Below are 22,638 nucleotides of genomic sequence, written 5' to 3' on the forward strand. Positions count from 1 at the left end.
AATTCTTTCTGTCATTTTTTTTTTTCAATGACCTCATATTACTGCATTTGTCAAGTTATTTTTTTCTGCAAGGATAATGATTTCAGTGATACACTGGTGCATCTGTATTTTCCACTAGGGTTGTGTTCAACAAATATATATTGATATACTGAATGTTCATTAACAAATGTTATTCATTTTGATGGTAACTTTAATTATTCCCTAGAGGCTCTTGTCTGATATTTCTTTAGTCGTGAATGTTATTTTCAGCTTTTGTTTCACAGATATAGGTGTAATTTTTGTCAAGTGTCAAGTCTGAAATAACTACTATAGTAGTCCATGATATTGGTATAGTTTGTTTTACCCTGTTTATTGATATAATTTATGTGTTCTTTCTGAGATCTCGGAGATTGTTTTGGGTGCTTTGCTGTTGAAGGAGAGGTATTCAAGATAAGTTTAACTCTTTAAACCATACCTACTATTTGCTTATTCATCTCAAGCCATAACATGCTTTTTGTTTACACTTGTATAGTACACAAGTGACTTGGATATTCTTGTGAGCATGACAACAATGTAAACTTTTTACCAGGGCCATGTCATCAACTAATGTCAATGGCACAGAGGAAATGCAGAATATTGTAGAGTGACAATTCAACCACTTTAATCAGTTTCAATAAAACACCAAAAGCATTATTCCATCACTTTTTCTAACACTTGTAGATTCTATACCAATATATTTGATGCTGTTCTGGTAGTTCATGATTGCTGACATCAAATTAAGTTCATTATCATGAATCATCTTAGCCCAGGTTTGCACATATTTGTAGTGTGCAACTATTTACCCATATGCACCTATATTTGTAGTGTGTGTGTGTGTGTGTATATGTGTATACACACACACAGTGTCACAAGCTGATTTATGGCAGACTGAACAATAGGGTGGTAATGTTCTAGAAACTGGCAAAACCAACCAAGGTAAAATATCTTTTGTTATTATTATTATTATTATTACAATTACTATTCTTATTCCACAAGGTTTCATATGTTTTTGGACTCTTGGAGGACTGTGTAAGGTTTGTTTTCATCAACGCTGCACGACATGGCTAATTCTTTCACATTTGGCTTGCACCACCTTCCTTCCACCAATGTTTCTCAACCTTTGTGGTCTCACAACTAAGTTTTGAATTTTTAAATTCACTGACGACCCACTAGCTAACCACCCTCTTGTTGAAACAAGCATGATCGGAAGGGGTGCCTGTTAGTGAAATAAGCTCACTTAGAAATGGGAAAACATAACATGCAACACTAATGATTGCTTAGGTGACCCAATAGTGAGCCAACAAAGGCAATCAGGGTCGCAACTCGGTGGTTTAGAAATGCTGACATAAATGACCCACCACAATCTGTTCCTGTCAGCAAGCTACAACCCAGTGGTTGAGAAACACTTTGTGCTACTCCATACCAGCAGTTAAAGTATGCCTACCAGTGACCCACACCAGACCCACAGTGCCTTAATAGCAATGGCCTGTATCCTTTGTAACTGACATATTACTGACAAATTGCTGGTTCTCAAATGGAGTCGTAAGTCAACGCAAGATTATATATGTATACAGCATGTGATTAGTCCACTAACTGCATTTTAATGTGTATATATTGTGAAACGGGACCCGGACACAAACAGACGGACATCGTTGTTTCACCACACACACGTTTATTCACCGCAACTATATACAATATTTACAAGTTTTTAGTGCACGTCCCAGTGCCTCCAGCACTGATCCCCCAAAAGTCCAGGCCTCACAGTCCTTTGTGGCTCTTCTTCTGTCCGCCTCCAGTCCTCTCTCCAGCTCCATCCTTCTTCCACCCGACTTCCACTCTATATATAGTTTACTGTCAAATAAGGCAAAGAGTACGCAACGCGTGTTTCACCCTTATTTTGGGCTCTTCAGGCGTACATACTCCACTGCACCCCTTAAAGGGATCGAACCTCAGACGTCAGCGTCAGAGACGAAGTCCCTTTACACTGCGCCACGGTGTGTAGTTCGTTTATTTGACAGCCTGGAGATCGGAGTAATTACATTCATAGCATCTGTAGTCTGAGTCTTGATCTGATTGTATGGGTGGTTACCTACCAGGTAGTGCATGTGGTTGGTCTGTCAGTCTGCAAACATCCGCCACGCGCCCTCAGTTGCAAGAAACAGATCATAGAATGTTACATAGTTTACTGTCAAATAATGCAAAGAGTACGCAACATGTGTTTCGCCCTTATTTTGGGCTTATTAGGCGTACATACTCCACTGCACCCCTCGCGGGGATCGAACCTCAGACGTCAGCGTCAGAGACAAAGTCCCTTTACACTGCACCACGGCGCGTGGTTCCTTTATTTGACAGCCTGGAGATCAGAGTAATTACATTCATAGCATCCGTAGTTTGAGTCTTGATCTGATTGACAGTAAACTATGTAACATTCTATGATCTGCTTCTCAGACTCAGACTATGGATGCTATGAATGTGTGTATATATATGTATACAGTGGTACCTTGGTTTACGTCCGCTTTGAAATAAGTCGAACTTGGTATATGTCCTGTTTGGATGCGAAAAATTTTGCTTGGTATACGAACTTTGTTTGGAATACAACTCGTGTGCTAGAACACTGTATGCTACCCTTGTTTACCTCTCTCTCGAGACAAAGCCACAACTGCCCACGAGCATCAGTATGCCAGTTGCTAGCATTAAGTGAAAAGCCTGCGCACTACCCTTATTTACCTCTCTCGAGACAAAGCCACTACTGCCCACTAGCGTCAGTGCGCCAGTTGCTAGCATTCAGTGAACAACCATGTGATTTTGTGTTTTTTCGAGTAAATTTGAATTGGTTGCTGAAAAGTATGAAGGTGGCATGCATATCCGGGACATGGCTGCTGTATACCGTATGCCAAGAAGGACGGTATCTACGATTGTGAAAAACAAAGACGTTATTAAAAAGTAAAGTGAGGTTAAATTTTCATTTATTTCATCTAATTGCTTTTGTATTTATGTATTTTAGTATTAAGCAGTGTTTAAATTGTTTTATACAACTCCATCGATGTTTAATATGCCAATAACAATAGGATTTTTTTCATAGGAACGGATTCATCATTTTACCTTTATTTCTTATGGGAAAAATTTGTTTGGTATACGTCCTGTTTGGTATAAGTCAAAGGATCTGGAACAGATTAAGGATGTATACAGAGGTACCACTGTGTGTGTGTATATATATATATATATATATATATATATATATAGTGAAGGATGGCGCCATTTATCCCAGCCAATACCCCAAGCCACCAGGTGGAGCCCTCCTTGCATCATGGAGGTCCCCAAAGACCAGCAGGGCATCATGGACAATGGAGTTTTTATGCAAAGCCCTGCTGGATGCCGTGGGGGCCACAGGAGGGAGCTGCAGGGAGGACCGAGGGCTTCTTCGTGCCCTGTTTCGTAATATGAAGAGCGACGGACTACCGGGTTGAAGAAAAGGACTATTTACCCTGACCCGGAAGGAATAAGGACTTGTGGACTGTTGGGCAGAAACACCTCCGGGTCAGGGAGTATAAAAGGACTATGGGAACTCCCAGACAACAAGCTGAGCTGGGTGGAAGGGTGGCAACGCGTCTGGGAGCTGGAGGATTGTGTATTAGTAGTTTATTGGTATTTATATGAGTATTGTGGTGGAGAGTGTGCTTTGTGCACTGTGGTAGAAAAATAAAGTCAACATTTGGACTTTTACCTGGTGTCTGGAGTCGTGGACAGGGGTTCAAGGGAGCGAGAGCGCCCCCTATCGTTCAAACTATATATAATATATATATATATATATATATATATATACATACATATATATATATATATACATACATATATATATATATACATACAGTATATATATATACATACATACAGTATATATATATACATACATACAGTATATATATATACATACATACAGTATATATATATACATATATATATACATACAGTATATATATATATATATGAATGTATATATGTATGTATGTGTGTGTGTGTGTGTGTGTGTGTGTGTGTGTGTGTGTTCCAGTCCCCTTTGGGATTAATAAAGTATCTATCTATCTATCCATTTCTGGGTGCCATAGACATTGGTGTGCTCGTGAATGGACTGCTGCTGATTCCTGTTGGACTAGAGAATAAAGACATTGGCCAGTCTTGTTTATCAACTTGTTATATGTAAATGAGGAAGTGAACTCAACTGGGAAATACAAGATGTATGCCCATGACATAGACAGCTTAGTCATTTGCTTCACTTTGTTTCAAACTGTGTTTCAGTAAAATGAATGATCTCTCAGCACTTGATACTCATGTCCTGCTTAAAATATTTCTCCTTTTTATCTCCTCTGTCCTGTTTAATCAATTGTAAATGGTGTTAGGTTAAAACTAGGAGCAAACAGCAAGTAAAAGGGGTTCAAGGATGGAGCTGGCTAACCTTTATGTTTGTAGATTCTGTTTTCTGATTACTTGTACATCCAATCATCCATATTATGAACCAGCTTAACCAGTTCAGGCTTATGGAGATAGGGCCTATCTTAATAGAACTGGGCACAAGACAGAAATCAGCCATGGCACAGTTCACTCAGGCATACTCCCACACTCTCTCGTACCAAGCTAATTTGGACCTGCAAATGAACCTATTAAGCACATCTTTGTAATGTTTAAAAGCTACACTTTCAGAGACAAAAAGAATATCATAGTGTTACTCTTCTAATTTAAATAGTAGCATTATTAAAGTTTAACAACTTTTAAGTCTGAAACTTTAAGAAAAATAAAATGTGAAGCATTCTCTTTATTTTGTTTTTAACTTTATCATATCTTAAATCTTATTTGTCACTGTGATTACACCATTTTCACTACATACTGGAAGGAGCTACCGTACACATTCTAAGAGTGTGAAAAAGAAGAGCTCTTTTGTCACTTATTACTGTGCTGACTTTACTTGGTAACCAGATAAGAGGGCTTTTTTGTTTTTGAGTCAAAGAGCAGTCAATATGTATAACCTGATGTTGAGTGCGGGCAGACCAACTTTGTATTGAATAGGTGAGGCAATCAATATACTGCTTCAGTACAAACACACTATTTAAAGGTGTTGGCTTTATTATTTTTAACTTTTTCTGTTATTAAAAATATAGAAATATACCTCATGGGAAACATTTTTAGGTGTAGTGCTGAATATACTGTAAGTGCTGTTTTACCTTGTGATGTTTGAATTTACAGGTATTGACAAGTGGTGTTATGTGCCATGCCACTTAAAAGCTATTTATTTTAGGATGGTGCTTTGACTGTTAGAAGACTTGCTTTGTAGGCAGTTGATAGCAAGAAAAGCTGTGATAGTCATTGTGCCCGGAAAATTGACTGTTTTATACTGCAGTAGCAACAAATATGACCGGAGTATGTTTACTTTTACATATAGATGAATTTAAAATACTGTTAAAAATATTTGTAAATGTTCAGATCTTGTGTGCACCATCTGAGCAAATATATGTCCAATATAAATCTAACTAACTTCAGCCCATACTATCAGATTGAAATTGTTAAACCAGAGGCTCTGTAAGAACATCTCTGCAAGGTAGAAACAATTCTTGGAAACTAAAGTACTGGTCATACTTTAAAATATCTCTAAGAACTAAATATACATTATTCCAGGAAGTCATAAACAACTCTCGAATAATATCTTTAGAAATGTAGATGCTTCTCGCCTTGGCTAAGATTGACGTTCATGACTTTTCACCATAAAGGCATTGAATGAAAATATGATTCATAGCATAGAAGTAAGATGGAAATTACTGCTTACTAATAAGAGCATGGATGTCTCCAAAATGCACCAGTTTAATCCTCGGATGAATCACATGTGAAACCTTTCTGACAGAATTTGTTCTGTTGCATTAACAAGACTGAGGAACTCATGCCAAACAGATATGGTGCTTGTGTCACGGTTTAAGGATGCTGCATCAGGAACTAGACAACCAGCAAAACAATGAACAAAGGCACACCAGCAAGTCTGCATCAGAAACTGTAAAAATATATGTTGTGACAGGTTAGGGCCGTATCGCTCACTTGAACCACTATCCAAGACTCCAGACACCAGGTAAAAGTCCAATAATCGAATTTATTTAATTGCCACAGTACACAAAGCACCTTTTCCTCCACTATACACATTAAATAATCACAAATAACGATAATAAACAATCCTCCGCTCCCAGACGTGTTTCCACCCACCCAGCTCAGCTCGCCATCTGGGAGCTCCCACAATCCTTTTATTGTCCCTGACCCCAGTCCATGTGATCCTTTATCACTTCCGGGTCAGATAAAAAGTCCTTTTCTTCACCCCGGAAGCACGTCATTCCCCTTGTCTATATGACTTGGACGTACTTCCGGGGCGTAGGGTAAATAATCGTTGTTCCTTCCTGCAGGGTCACCTAATGGCCCCCATGGCATCCAGCAGGGCAGTGTATAAAAACTGCAGTGTCCATGATGCCCTGCTGGTCATCGGGGAACCTCCATACTGCAGGGAGGGCTCCACCTGGCGGCTTGGGGGTATTGGCCAGGATAAACGGCCGTCCATACACCACAATGTATATGTTCATTAATAAAACTGTTCACTGATACTGTTGCACTTGAGCTTTTTACAATCATATTCATTCAGAATACACCACAGGGCAATATTAAACCAGTCATTTACTAAATGACATTCATCAAAATAGTGTTTCTTTTGAACAAATTTCTTGCAGAGATGTGTAATTCAGATTCTACTGTAGTTGCTAAACTACAGAGAGTGCTATAAACAACGTAAACAAAAGAAATCTGCCTTTTAAAGGAATCTTTGCAACTTTAGAGCACACATCATGAAATTAAGCATAATATTGTTGATAAAAGAGGACATGCATTTTTTTAATGGGCCATCACCGCATAGTTACTACAGTACTTTCAAGTGTTTAGTTCCTGTAACCCTGAATTTGATAAAGCTGTATAGTTATTGGAATGATTAAACATGACATCCTTAAGCATTTAAAGTTCTTGAGCATTGCATTTATTTATTAATGTTTGTTATTCTATGTCAGTAGTTTTCTCAGTTAAAAGTAATTGTATTATACAATATATGTTGTGGGAATAATCAAGCCTTGACACGTTAAGAGTGGTTGGGTAAACATCCCATTTAATTGTAGATTGGCTGAAAAAGTTGAAGGGGTTTTGTTGAAAAAGGTCTTTACAGACAAGAGTCCAAAATAGAACAGAGGTTATGGTATAAACAAGTCAGTTTTAAAGTCAAAAAGGAGGAAGTGACATCTTCTGGGGGTTGGAACCAGAAGTGACGTCATAGGACCCAGGTGGAATTCCACGCATTTGGTCTTCAGGGAAAAAAGAGAAAGGATCAGTGCACTCTGCCATCCCCTGGTCCGAACGGGAATTCCCTTCTTTTGAGCCCTTTAGCTGCCTCCCATGCACATGTGTGGGACAATGTATAATACAATATATTTATTTTGGACCCTCTCTTGTCAGTTTCACTGTATAATTTTCAAATTATATGGCCTTGATTGCAACATTTTATTGTGTATCTGTGCTTGTTGTTTAAAGTGTACAATTATGGTGTGTTAATTTTAAGGCTTACATATATTTTTTTTTTCTTTTCTTTAGGTACCAAGAGTAGATCAATGGCTGAAGGTATGTTCTTATACAAATCTATTTATTTGTTTAACTTTCATTGAATTGTACTTGTATGAGAATATTGTTGCATTTCACCAAGACAGGACATGAGTACAGTTTTCTTGCATAATTAAACCAACAATTTTCCACCTTTGAAACAGAATTTATACACAAAAACTGTAGACGTAGTATGTGTATTTAACAAATGTCTATCATAGTATGAATGGATACGTCTGTTTTTGCCTTTGTAATTTATTTGCATTGTAGGTTGACTTTTATTACAGAGTGACCACTTTATTAGTTGAATCACCAGGTTGTATTACACACATAAAATTTCATTGATCAACTCTGAAAGTTGGAAGGCTGGTGGTGGGGTGTATTCATGGTACCCAGAATCTCTTAAGCCCAGGGTAGTGTTAGAATGACACAAAACACTTGAAAACAAATGATATACCTGTTTGTGAAATATTTTCAGAAAGGTAACATTCCATGCCAAAAGAATAGGAAAGTCTGTAAGTGATTCCAGGAAAACAACAGTGAATTCAGCCTTCACATTCGGCATATCTTTGTCTAATTAAAAATGTATTCGATAGGATGAAAGTACCAATTTAGAGTAGAGGTCTGCTACTTTAAAATAAATACTTCAACAGTAATTCAGAAACATGGTTAGAATGTTAAGGGCACATTTTGCATAAATGGTAGAAGGTTTTCCTTCACGTTAAAACCATACACAGATGAAATTTTATTACCAAGTAGTCTGGTAGAGTCTAGGACTTTAGGGACCTTCAGTTCTTGACTTGATGTTATTTTGGACAATCATGTGAATAAGATGGACAAGTTTGCTTGGGCTGAATAACCTGTTCTTCTCACAGCTGTTCTAATGTTCTAAAGTCTGTTAGCTAACAGCAATTGTGGAAAACGTTTGACAATATGCCAGCAACCCTTTCAGCACTTTGTTCAGTCCGCATCCCAAGATATTCATGCTGTTCTGAAAGGTGCCATGCTTTTAAGCAGATGCACCTAATAAGGTGGCCATTCAATATAAGTGATTCAGTTACATATGTGGTTATGCATTATTTTATATTATTACTTTAATAACTTGCTTCTTGTCTGCTTTGCTTAAAGAAAAAAAAGAAAACAAAACAAATTCAAATTTAACTCTTTTGAATGGTTTATTCAAAACAAAATGGGTGTATGTATTCCTGTCTTTTGAAGTCAGGTGGTTAGGGTTAAGTCTTAGGTTAAGTCTTATGCACTGCTTATTACAAATGTCAGGATATCCTAGAAAGCTTTCATATGATGTACGGTTTGTACCCAACTCATCGCATAGCTGGCAAAAGTTATCACATGTATGTTCTAAAATGTTGAGGTGTTTACTATCATTTATTTCTGAAATGCAGGATGAAAAAGTAATCAAAGGTTGCATATTATTAATGCTATGCCATAGTGTCTGCTCATATTGCTGAAGATTATTGAAACTGCACTGAATAAAAGTTATTAAACTGGTGTGTGTCCCATTTTAGATATTGTACAAGTACTCCGTTTTTATTTAGAGTTTACCGTACTCCACAGTCATAACTTTTTCTGTGTTGCCCACTATAACTCAAAACCAGAATTAAACTGAAATGTGGATTGTCAAGTAAAAGGTTTAAGTAGATTTGCAACTTTGGATATTCTCAGTGGTGATCTAAAATAAAATAAAATAAACTGCCTATTTTATAATATTACTATACACCATGGATGTCAGTTTCAGATTCTGGAGTTCCATAGCGGAAGTAAGCTTCAGATTCAGCCACTTTTTAAGTTAGCCGCTAATTACCAGTCAATGGAACATCCTTCTTTTGACTGTTAATTAACTTTTTAAGGTTTACAAAACCTAATTGTTCCTTTTTCCCTTAACTAACAACCCAACAATAGTGATTTGCAGAGTGAGCCTACAGATGAACCTTATGTCAGGAGTATTCTTAGAGGGCCAACATTCTTTGTCAAACCAGTTACTTATTTAAATGACACTTCTTGCTGTTAAAGAAAAACATTTTTAATTCTACAGATTGTTACTGCTGTCATTTTTGACACACTAGACATAATTAGAACTTATAAACTACTTTTTTTGAGAGCATGTTCAACATTTTTATGGCCCAGAACAGATCAGATTTTTGTGATTTTTTTTTTTTTTTTAAACAGATATTGTATGATGGGCATACAAGTACAATTGGGATCAAGTTAGTTCATCTGTTGGCTTGTTGTTTGGATGCTGGTGCCAGTTCATGTTTCTGAATCTTAAAAAGCAAATCACTTTAAATTAACAGAAACAAATTAGGTTTAGTTAGCAGCAGCAACAACTGATTTCTAATTATGAAAGTGGTTGAAATAAAGACCTCCTTTAAATTATGTGGCTTATTAATACTTTCCTTAAAACTGCTAATTTTAAGATCTAATTACTTTTTACAAAGTTGTATTGTGGCTCAGCAAATGTATCCTCCATCTATAGCTGCACTAATATATTGGGTTAACCTAGGCTATAGTCCAGGGCCCCAAAATTAAAAAGATTGTATGAATAAATATTTCTTTGTTTTTCAAAGAAATATTTCTGCCACTAGACATAACCATTACCCACCATCCATGTTTAGAAGCACACACATTGTAATCCACAAGCTTTTGCAGCTGTGTTTGTGGTGGCAGGGCAAGCTGAAAATGTAAAACATGTGAAGAAGAAAGTGAGTTATCTTATGATGATAGTGACAGTTCTTCTGAAATAGACAGCTACAGCATGATGTATTTTAGTTCTGGTGATAGCGAAGCTTGGCAAGGTGGTGGTTTTGTTTAAACTTTAAACTTTGATGCTGCTACCAAATGTGTGAGATGTCACAAGAATTTTAGGCAGCGTTCAAATATGCCATTCCTGGAATCTCCAGGGCACTATGTATATGTGTCAGATACGCACGATCCTTTGCCAGATTTTAATCATTTCATAAGTGATGACATGTCAAGTGTGATATGGCTAAGTTCAGCAGATGTACCCAGCAACTAATTCTGCTTTTATGAAGACTTTGGAATGCATCACAACTTTGGATAATTCAGGCCAAGATAGTAAAAATGAAATATATATTTCAAAATGTTTCCTCCAGTACAGGAGACCCTTCTGCTATGGTTTTTCTCGTGCCTACCCAAGTAATTTTTCAAGAATATACAATGGCACAGCTGAAGATGTGCTTATACTTATTGTGGAAATAGAACTGCAAAGGAAGAGGCAGTACCACACACTCATAACATTTTCAGCATTGGTTCCTTAGTGTATTAGATGGCATAACAGTATAATATATAGTAAATAAAATGACAGGTTACAGTTTTTTTCCTTTATAACTGTGTAATTGTTGGAAAACATTTTCAAATTCACAGAGGTTAACTATACTCAATAAATCTTTGCTGTGGAAATTAGAATATGCAATGGTTTCTTTTCAATCTTTAACTTAAAAGCACCGCATAGTATGTTTATTGAAGAAATCAGTGACCTGTGTCCAGCTGCCTCATTATTTTCCTGTACGAGTAGGTGAGGTGACATGCAAACTGACAGCACACTGATTAACTGAATGTGAAATACACTTATCACACCATCATCAGACTGCAAACGGCATCTTGGTTCAAACAGAAACTTCTGTGAGAGAGAAAGGGAGAGCAAAATGAAGAGGGGGAAGGAGAGCTTGATGACAGACAGGAGCAGTAAGAAATTTTTCTAAAGTAATTTAATGGCCCAGTCTGGTTATCATGAAAGTACTGCCTTGCTGAGCGATTCTTTCTATTATCTTGCTTTCAAGCTGACGATTGCAATGTGCACAATGGCAAGTTTTATGGCATTTTAGTCAAGTGAACATCAGTTACAGATTTATATCAGAGGAAAAATGCATTTAATGGAAAAAAATGTTGATAAAAAAATCCCCCTTCACCTTGCTAAGTGCAAGCCTGGCTTGTTCATCCAGTTAGAAATGTTCAAGTGATTTGCTATAGATGGTTTAAAAAGGGGCAAATAAGTATAGTATATTTATTTGCTTCTCTTATTTTATTACTTATTACAGTAAGTGTAGGTCTCTTATACCAGTGTCTGCAATATTCAAAGTGTTGTGAAAAAATACTCAAAAACCTGGAAGCTATGAGTATCTAAGTGATGAGTAAGCTGAGTGATCTTCCATACTCTGAAAGGAAAAAATGGTATTTTTCTAATCCTATGTTTGTAGAGGTATTCCTATATGAAGTCTGACTGCAAATAAGTTAGTATAATCATGATGGCCAGTTCATTCATTTACTACTTTAAAGGTGTGAAACTTAAAATATGTCAGTTATGCTTTTTTTGGTCAAAGTTGCTTAACCCAATATGTTGATATATTTAGTAGTACTCAGCCTACTGTATATATACTGTATTTTGAGTTAGCTATTTTATTTGAAGGGATGTTTCTAGTTGCTTCAATTGGTGCCACATCCTTCTGTATACTATAAATGCATTTAATTATGTATATTGTGACTACACCAGCAAATAACCTCTGCAGTGAAAAGATTTTCTTCTTTATTGCAGTAGGCAAACATCTCCTCTAAGAAGATCTAAATTTATTTCAAGTATGTCTGAAGTACACTAAGAGTGTAAAGCAGTGATTACTATACTCTTCAGCCTGTGCTGAAACCACTGACTCCTCCAATTTATATGCAACTTTTACATAGCATCTTGTTGTAGATCTAAGCACCTCAGTCACAAGGATCTTCTGGATCTCATTTTAATGTCAACAGACTGCTAGACACTTGTCTTCTTTTGGTAACACTGAGCAGCAATATTTTTCACAAGTTTTGTGGTGGTTATGATAGACAGCTTCAAGCTGAACATAAATATTGACTGTATTATGTAGTAATTTGAAGAAACAAAAAAATGAACTTTCATTGCATTTAGTGACTTTAATCACTTAATGATGCTGACACATTCCTTTGAGTTCATATCACATCAGACAACTTTTCCAGTAGGCTACATAATCTTATCTAGTTGGAGGCAGTTGGCAGCACACTCCCGTGAAGCAAGTTGCATAGTGTGACATGCTCAGTGACTCACTCCAATAAAATAAAAAAGTTTTGATTTCGTCTTTAGTCATGGGATTTGGTGCTCTGTGTGCATGAGAGATGACAACCAGTGAATGATAATCCATACGTAGGATGCATATAATGCTGTTATGAGGAATAAGGGCAAGGAGTAATGTGAATGTTTTGGTCCTTGTAAACAGATGAGAAGCTAGTCTGTCTGATATCTCATTTTTTTTACCTTCTATCAACAGCATCACAATGGTGTTGGCCAAGATTGTAGCTGAATTCACCGCACCTGTTTATTGTTCATACAGTGCCAAATGTATCAGGCAAATATATTTATTGGCTCTCTCAAAAAGGGCAAGCATGACAGTGGTGTGGGCAAGCAGTAGCTAAATGTGATATGCCCAGCAAATTTCAGTAGCATAAATTATCGTGGTCCAACAATGCGATCAACAAATGCAACTGGCAAATCTGACATACCCAAGAACTAAAATTTGTGTAATTTGACATCGTTTTTAGCTTAGTTGAACAAAAAATGTTTTGCCGCTGATGTTTGTTTGTACTCAGTATCTGATATCTCTTGTTTCAATGTCCAACGACAGTCAGCCAGTATTGATTGATTCCACTTGCCCTGATACCATTTTTCCATCAATGCAATGTCCTGGTTGGTTTTGTAAATTTGAAGCATTTTGACAACCAACACAGTTTAATTTGGTGTTGTACAGTTGGCAAGAAAATTCTCACCTACATTCTTGATGATTTTGTGAGGGATCTCTTCTGGCCGACTAGCAGATATTCGATGATGTGTCTGATTAGTGAACCAACACAAATTCCTTCCTTAATCTTGGCATCAGTTATTCATGGAAACAAAATATCAAAATCCTTCACCTCTTTCACATAATATTTCATCAGTCCATGTTTTATATGAAAAGGATGTAAAGCTTTCTTTATTTGGTCAACAGGTGGTTTATGTGCCACAATTTTCTGCTCTGGAACCACATGCTTATGGGGTAGCCAGTTCTTCTTAACATAATGAGGCATTTCTGCTCTAACAAATTTTATTCTGTAGAAAATAAATACTAAGTACGCACACCAGGTTTCCCTGTACAACATGCGCATCTGCATACATACAAATTGATTATTGGAAACCAGTTATCAACACTCTTTTTGTGGGCACTGCCCTGAGTCGTCGTCCTTACTTTTTTTCCGTATCTCACTAACATACCCTACCTTAAAGTGTATTAAGTAGCTTATACATGTACATTTTACTGCTACTGTACTTTAATATGCACATAAGAAATTAAAAACATGACCATTAAACTTGTTCCAGTGCACAATTAAAGATAACTGCTCATGTTACAAACCATTTTTTTTTTTCTGGAGTTAAAATTAATGCCTGTTCTTACAAGTGTCCCAAATATGATCCATTTGCTTAACAAGCTCTGTTTATTATCCTTTTAAGCTAGGATAATGTTAATGGAAGTAGATAAACTTTCTGTATTCATTCCATTTTGGCAATATGCATGTGCAACCTTTAATCTATGTGCTAGTTTAATGCAATATTTTTCTGTTATTTGTGGTCTGTTTTGAGATTTTGCTTTGAAAACAATGTGATGTTATGCAAAATGCAAATGAGGTATGGCATCAAGTTTAGTATATCATATGTGAATTCACATCCTGGAAAATAAATATATTTGTTTATTTATGTTCCATTTTTAGGTATTAATTTTGTTTGCGTTTCTCTTTCGTTGATCAAACTTATTGTGCATGAGTGAGTGTATGCAGGTGTGCGTGCATGTGTTTTCAGTGGATTAGCACTCTATCCTGGCTGTTTTGTGCTGATGGGATATTCTTTGTCCAGTTCAGCACTTAATTGTGTTATATGGGGTATGTGGATGTACAATATGGTTTGATGAATGTATGTAAACATGTATTTTTGTGCAGTGGGCCAGCAAGTCAACTCAGAATTTGGATGTATGTGCAAAGGCACATAACATAAAAGGAATGTGGCTTGTGTTGACCTAGGGTAATACAACAAGTGTAAATGTCATTCTACTTTCCTGAAAGTGACTTGTGAAAACTCAGGATAGGGTTTCTTATCTCCAGACATTATATTTAACTCTAAAAGTTGTCTGTTGCCAGATTAGTTTCAGACATTTATAGAAGAAACAAGTCAGGAGGCTATGGGTATTGCCAGGCTCTTTTGGCACTTTGGACAGAGACTTCAGATAACTAAATTAAATCCTGCTTCAATTTTTAAGAACAGAGGAAGATGGCTACTAATGCCTCAAGTGCAATTACATTTTTGTTGCATTTTATTAAGAGCACTGCTAACCTTTCACATTGAATCTTTTTTGGTAGCTAAGCCAGTGTTATCTCAAAGGCACAGGCAAGTGGGGGATGAAAGACTAGTGTTATTCTATTTATTTTGCTTTTAGTTTTTAGGTATATGGAGAAGAGAGATGTTGGGCCTTCTGTTTTTTTATTGTTATTTAGCAGATTTCATAATGTACCGCTAATATCTGCTTTCAAACTACTGTGTAAAATCTATATTTTGGACAACAATGGAGTATTTATTTACTGGCAGCTACTTTTTTATTATTATTTTCTTTGGTCTTGATGCTCACCCATTAATCTTTAATAGGGTCATAATTGTGACTGCATACTTGCTGTCACCCACCATTAACCCAGATTAATTAGCCTATTTAGTTTAAAAATGAAAAAGTCATGTGTGAAAAATGAAGGTGTGAAAGCTAGAAGTGGCTGAAGCATTTTGAAACTTTTTCACAAATACAGTATATTTGTCATTTGGATTTAACTTTTTTATTCTTTGTCTTGACCTCACCCTTTTTCTGAATAGTGTGTTAGTTCCAAATGGATGGATGACAAAGCAATGTTAATACTCTGTAATATCTTCACAATTCCTTCAAAAAAAATTTATGTGTGACTAATCACACTGTGTACACAGATACGCATATGTAAAAGAAGGATTTAAGCAAATGAAGTAGCAAACCTTAATGTCTAGCTTCTTCATCATGCCTAATAAAAAAGTTACCCCAAACCAAAAGTTTCCATACATACCCGATATCAAATTTTTGTCACATACTGTCTCTGTGTTCTTCAATAAATTTGAAGACCTAGAGGAATCGAGCCAGCTCAGAACCTCACACTACACTCTGCTTGAACGTTACTGTCCATCTGAAAAGCAGTCTATTTTAAAGAGAAACGAGTTTATTCATCTTTAATGTAAGCCAATTAGAACTACTAAGAATGTCCGTAGTGCTCTAAGAGGAAGAAGAGAAGTATGAGAGTGTGCAGTGCCTCTCTAGGGAAAAGGTAAGTAATTCTACACATTCTTGCACATGCAAGGCCATGAATTACCTAATTTTTAAAATTACCTACTATTTAGAAGTTCTTCTCCATATCATCCCACCTCTTCAGTTGTACAACATGCAAGCCTGACACAAGATTCAGAGCAAATAATTATATCTGCATGAAAATATCATGTCATACAGAAATGCTTAAAAATGTATAAACATTAATAAATTCAACAAATTAAATGTAGCTAAATTACATTACAACTCTATAAGGTAGAAGGAGCAGGATTATGAATTTGTATGCATTTAATTAGACTTTAAAACAGAAATAAGAAGCTTATATTTCCTACATCTTTTAAGATTCTAGCCTTGTTCATTATGTAATTCAAGATTACTGGAGAACGTCCTGGCAGCACTGAGTTCAGTGCAGGAATAAATCAAGGATAGGGATCAGTACATTGCAGGATACAATAACACATGCACACACGCAAACCCATAGGGCTAATGTATGGCTGTCATCCGCTTAGCCTGCCTCTTTCAAGGACGCAAGAGGAATATCACACTACAGAGCTAACACAAAGTGTTATTCAAACCAGCGCTTTTGCAGATATAAAAGGCCTTACCACTGTCATTGTTCACAACTTAGTATTTTTCAATTTGTGTTATTTTAAGAATACTGATTTTCTGTTGAATACATTTATAATATTTTATTTTGATTAGTCAGAAAGGCTCTCGTGAGATTTCTCAGGTTCTCACATGATTTTAGCAAGTCTGATATGCAAATACATAATACCACATCACTTTCACTTCACCATTTTGCACATTTCTCTTGTGTGTTCTTCTGTTGTTTACTTTGTTTTGCTCCATTAAGCATTGATGTAAAGAGTGCCTCCAAAGATATGAAATTATGCTTCAGATGGAGTAACCAAAATGTGACATCAGTCATGAAGTGATGTGGAGAATGGTGCCTTAGGATGTTTCAGAGACTAGGGTTTGACTGCATGCCCTTATAGAGGCCATTGCTAATAAAGTGTTACATCTGGTACCATGTTTTCATAAAACTATGATTATTCATATTATTTACTTCAGTTAATTCTTTCAGTTACGTAATATTTAGTATTTTTGTTCAGTCCAGCAGTTCTTATCAGTTTAAGGCAATGTTTTCATTTGGTTGTAAACAATGATTTTTAACATACTATTTGATGGGGGAAAATCTTGTTGTGTTAGTGTATCTTACACTTTCTATTGTCTCATTAAATGGTCTTATTGACAGTTGATTGCAGTTGCTATGAATCTTTCAGTTCTACAGAATAGAGTATAAGTTAAGTGTTAATGTACTGTAAGTGTATGATGCCTTTTGAAACTATTACACTAAACAAGTTTTTTAGATTTTCCATATTGCTTAAAATTTCATAACATTTTTAAACTTGATTTAAATTTACCTCCAAAGCTGGAGTCTAATCTGGCAGCACTAGGCACAAGACAGGAAACAACATGGATAAGGCAGCAGTCCATCTCAGTACCCACTGCTGAATTCAGCCATGGTCACACTCACTCAGCACCATCTATATTAGCATGTGCTTATTTTTCCCCTTCTTTTTCCAAACGAGGTAATTTTCCATTATCCCATAATAGAAAATGAAGTTTCAGAAAAGTATGAATAATTAAATCTTTGACAAAAGGATTAATGACTATGTCTTGTGAATCTGAAAGAAACTGTGCTGGCAGCTATCATTGTATCATTAATTAAGATTATACACAAATAAAATCTTGAAAGTTTTAAACATTCCTTGACTTACCAATGCACTGTCAGTTTGACTGGTGCATTATTCATGTAGATTAATTCAATGAAATGAATACATTAATCCTATAGATTCAAGATATCTCTGTATCCTCCATCCCAGAGCTCCAAGTAGGTGAAATTAACTTACATGACAGTACTTGCATTGTTTGAGTCAAATAACCCTTCCACAATCCTAATTTTAACCATAGTGCAACTGGGCAGAGCTTTTGAGGTCTGCAAGTAGACTCGATTGGCACCCACTGGAGTCAACTCCACCTACTTGGACTGTTCATTGGAGTCAACTCCTTACCAACTCTTTTTGAGTTTTAGACAGTATATTTGACTTACACAATAAAAGTGCAGTCACCAACCATGTCTGAAATTCATCATGATGAGGTTTGTAGACGTTGAGAATTAACTGATCAGTCATGAATAGCCAAGTTTCCATCCAGTTTTTTGCGACGTTTTGTTATCGACAAGCAGAATATACGTAAAAAAAATGTGTGAAATTTGCTGTCTCCAGCCTGTTTCCATCCAACTGGCTTTTTATCGATAAAATGGTGTGCGTGATGACGTCATCCCCTCCAAAACGAACTGTCGCATAAGTTTTGTTGTATCGCGAAAAAAATCTGCCCTTGAGCCGTTTCCATACATAATTTTGTGTATGTCGCAAATTATCTACCTTTTGTTTTCCACGTTACACCCCCTCCACTAAACAAAGAAACAAAGAAATGGAGAGATTATTCAGACAGTTTTTTGAAATTTGCCAGCTTACTGTTATTTCAGTTTCACAAATAATTGGAATTGTACATAATATCCGAAGACGACAGCAGAATGAAGCAGTTGCTTGTCAGATAGCCCTAGAGCTCGAAGAAAGTACCCCAGTGCGATGAAACCCACGGGTATGGGAGAGACGACGGAATAAGACCTTCTGGAAGGAGGTGGTGGGAAGACACTTCACAGAAAATCTCTGGCTGCAGCATTTTAGAATGACACGGCCGATGTTTGAGATGTTGTGTGGATACATCAGTCCTGATGTTGCTCCCATCACAGGTTGTCACCGACCACCTGTTTCAAACCCAAAGCGGATTGCCATCGCCTTTACAAGCTGGCAACCTGCCAAGTATAGAGTAGTTGGAGAAACTTTCGGGGTTAGTAAAACTACCGTCCATCGATGTGTATATGCTGTGTGCACCGCTGTTAAAGAAAAATTAATGCGGCATTATATCAGACTTCCGACTGTAGCGGAGGCCAATGAAATTGCATACAGCAATTCCTTGGTGCATCTTGTGCCACAGATTTACGGTGCGCTGGATGGCACGCATGTGCCTATTCTTCCCCGACGGAAGGCTACGCGATTACATTAATCGCAAAGGGTGGCCATCTATTGTTCTCCAGGCCCTTGTTGATGACAGGTGCATGAAACAAGACATTTGTGTTGGCACTCCTGGAAGTGCCCATGATGCAGCTGTGTTTGCAGCATCGGATCTGTACAGGTGAGCCTACCTTTCAACATCCCTTCTCAGTGCGATAACAACTGAATTAGTACTGTAACCTGCTTCCCTTAAGGTTTTTAATTAAAACTGATATTTGAATTAATACAAAATAACGACATTTAATCAAAAAAAAAACTAAAGTTAATATTAATGAGAGAATTTCTCATATATGCTAAAACATCTGCCATTTAATAATAAGAAAAAAATGTTTAGATAATGAAACACACGGTTTATTAAATATTTTGACTTGCACAGTAAATTACCTTTGCGGTTTTTGTATTATTTAGACATCCTGAGAGACACCCCCAGGCTACAGTTGATGTGGAGGGAGTTCAGGTACCCCTTTTAGTAGCAGGAGACCCAGCCTATCCTCTACTGCATTGGCGCATCACGAGAAATAATGAGTCTCTTCATCAGACCATGCGAACCACTCTGCTATTCTCGTTTTGATTGCACGTGATGAAAATGTATTATGTGACACATTTATTTGCGTTAAAGCCTTTTCTCCGACAAAAAGTGTTTCCAATGTAGTTTTTGCGACATCTGAAGTATCGATATGGAATTTATGCGCTAAAGTTAAACGGAAAAATATTATGTCGACATGTACAACATTTTATCGATAATTAGCATTTCCATCAGCTAAAATTTGAAGCGCTAAATATTTTTTCGCAAAAACTCCTTGGATGGAAACCTGGTTACTACTTCTGCTTTCAAAGGTATCTCCTGTTTATAATCAACATTTTTTATTTTTTTGTAAATTATTTAACCTCTGGAATGCATCTTAGGAGTTCAGATGACATGATTTCAGTTAAATACTCATAGTTTTAGAAAAATTGCATGTGCTCATATGAGGAGACCAAAGCATTCTTTATATTTCCCAGCAACTCCTAAGCTGTATTGTTTTCAGAAAGATCAAGTTCTAGTTGTTTAACACAGTGCTTTCTCCATATGTTTCTTCTCCTACAAATGTTTTACATGTAGTAACTATTAATAGAGTAAGAAGTTGAATTCGTTTTCATGACATTTTCAGTTTTATTTTACATGACATAATATTTCAATAGATCAATATGCAATAAAATGAGTATTAGATTTTATAATCTTAAACTGAGGTATTTTATAAAATGTATGTCAGAATGTGTACATGAAATTAACTTGACAGTTGTTTTCTTTAGAAACTGAAACACAAAAGAATAATTTACATCCAATTGAAATTTAGTTGCCCAGAGTTTCTTGTGATGTCAGCAATTGCCAAGGACAGGACTGGTTAATTAGATTCTTCCAAAGGGACACATAGACCCTAAATAAACTCATGGGTCGGAACTTATGTTTTCTTTTATTTGATTATGGTTAGTATCTTGAAGAATTTTTTTTAAAGAAAATGAGAATTCATTACATGGCCTTGCTTTTGCTTTATAATAGTAGACTGTAACTCATTATGATTGGCAGTGGTGCTAGCTTTGAAGCTGAAAAGAAATACTGCAGTAGCTTACACCTAGAAATACAAATGTTCAAACTTGATTCTGATGCAATTTGTAGATTTGTGGATGCATGTGTACATCCCTAAACTGGCAGTTTGTCATTCCACAAATGTGGTGTTTTGAAATGTTTTAACTTTAGTAGTTAAGTGTAACAGTAAACATGAGAAATACGTTTTATAAATAAAGTATTAATGTTTTTAGGGGTATAGTGGTAAAATGAACACATTCTCTGAGGAATAATGTGGGACACAGGAGAGTTGGACCTGGATGGACACAGGTTAATGTCTGAACCTGCAGTTCCTCTCATAATGCATAGATTTGCCATTTCGACAGTGCATCATTACTGAAGTAACGTAAACCTTTTGTATGTTCACTATAAGTGAATGAACAATCCAGTGCTTTGAGAATTCTGTTTCACAATGATAAAAAGAGGCAACATTAAAAGTAAAAAAAAAAAAGACGCCACTTTGTGTGTTTGGTTGCCATAAGCCAGTTATTTGACATTTCTTGCTTAAGTCTCAGAAAGCCAGCAGGAGGTAAAGCCCTATTTTCACAGTCTGTACTCCTACTGAAAATCAAGATCAAGTAAGCTTTGGCCTGTCTTTTCCACAGGAGGTTTCCGGCCTCCCTTGGCCACATTATTGTGTGACAGATGTATCACCCTTGTCAAGCACCACATTTAACTCTGTCCTTTGACTGTGTCATTCCTAGGTTAACACTTTGTCCCAGAAATTCAGTAAAAAATCTTGAACTATATATGTAATTTTTTCATATTTTGAGTGCTTTGAAATAAGATCTGAGTTCAGACAAATGGCCATATGTTTCATCCATGTAAACACTGCTTGTAAATTCTGCAGATCCAGAAGTAGGGCCTTTTCTTGGATCTCATAGCCTATATTATTAGTGCAATGTAGGTCAACATCAGTGGTGACAGTAAAAGTAGGGAAGCATGCAAATCACTAACTGCAAATTCTGTTTTTTTAAATTAATAATATTTGTGCTATATTACAATATTTGTTGTTATGATTGTCAGTCATCGGGGATATAAATTCAGAAGGATGGAAAAGCAAAAGAGACTGTGCAGGATGGTTGAGGTCTTTACTGTACTGTTTGTCTTTTTAAGGCAGTGTGTTCTATGTATGTCATAAAGAGGGTGCAGCATGGAGTTGACTTCGCCATCCTTTTCAGGGACTTTATGGTCTTGAAATGAGCAGATGGACTAAACTGTGCATCTGTACAAGTTACTAAGAACAGATGGACAAGTCTGTGCTTTTCACAGGCATCAGGAGATGTTGAGTTGCTTGTGATCCTTTTTCCCATTAGCCAAAATGTGTTGTGCCCACTTCAGTTTTTCTGAGATAGTCACACTAGAAAATTTAAAGCTGCTTATTTTCCCAACAGCATGCCCTCTAATGTGGATTGACAGTGCAGTCTGATGGTATTGTCATCAGAACATTTAAAGGATTGAGTTGAGGCTGTATCCTTCTTTCACAGTCATAGTTTAACAAGGAGTAAAGAAGGCGGCTCAGCATACTACCTTGCTGGAGTGCTTGCATTGAGGGTCAGCTGACAATCCGCACCCTCATAGATACAGTATTTTAGTTAGGAAGTCCAAAATCCAGCTGCAGAGGGTGGCACTAAATCCAAAATAAAGACTTTGGTTTTCAGCTTTTCTGGTACAATAGTATCAATCAATCAATCAATCAACATTTATTTATATAGCACATATTCATACAAAAAAATGTAGCTCAAAGTGCTTTACAAAATGAATAGAGAAATAGAAGACACAATAAAAGATAAACATAAGTCAACATTAATTA

General features: G+C 36.4%; 1 protein-coding gene across 2 annotated transcripts in view; it reads left to right on the top strand.

The window, feature by feature from the left end:
• The window catches only part of adarb1b (adenosine deaminase RNA specific B1b), a 186,758-nt gene that overhangs the window by 101,037 nt on the left and 63,083 nt on the right, over window positions 1–22,638 (top strand). For both annotated transcript variants that reach the window (XM_039756429.1, XM_039756428.1), the window contains exon 2: window positions 7,675–7,701. In XM_039756429.1, the coding sequence (XP_039612363.1) occupies window positions 7,692–7,701 (10 nt within the window). In that variant the 5' untranslated portion in view covers window positions 7,675–7,691. The remainder of the gene's footprint in view (window positions 1–7,674; window positions 7,702–22,638) is intronic.

The sequence above is a fragment of the Polypterus senegalus genome, chromosome 6, assembly GCF_016835505.1.
Source record: "Polypterus senegalus isolate Bchr_013 chromosome 6, ASM1683550v1, whole genome shotgun sequence".
NCBI lineage: Eukaryota > Metazoa > Chordata > Cladistia > Polypteriformes > Polypteridae > Polypterus > Polypterus senegalus.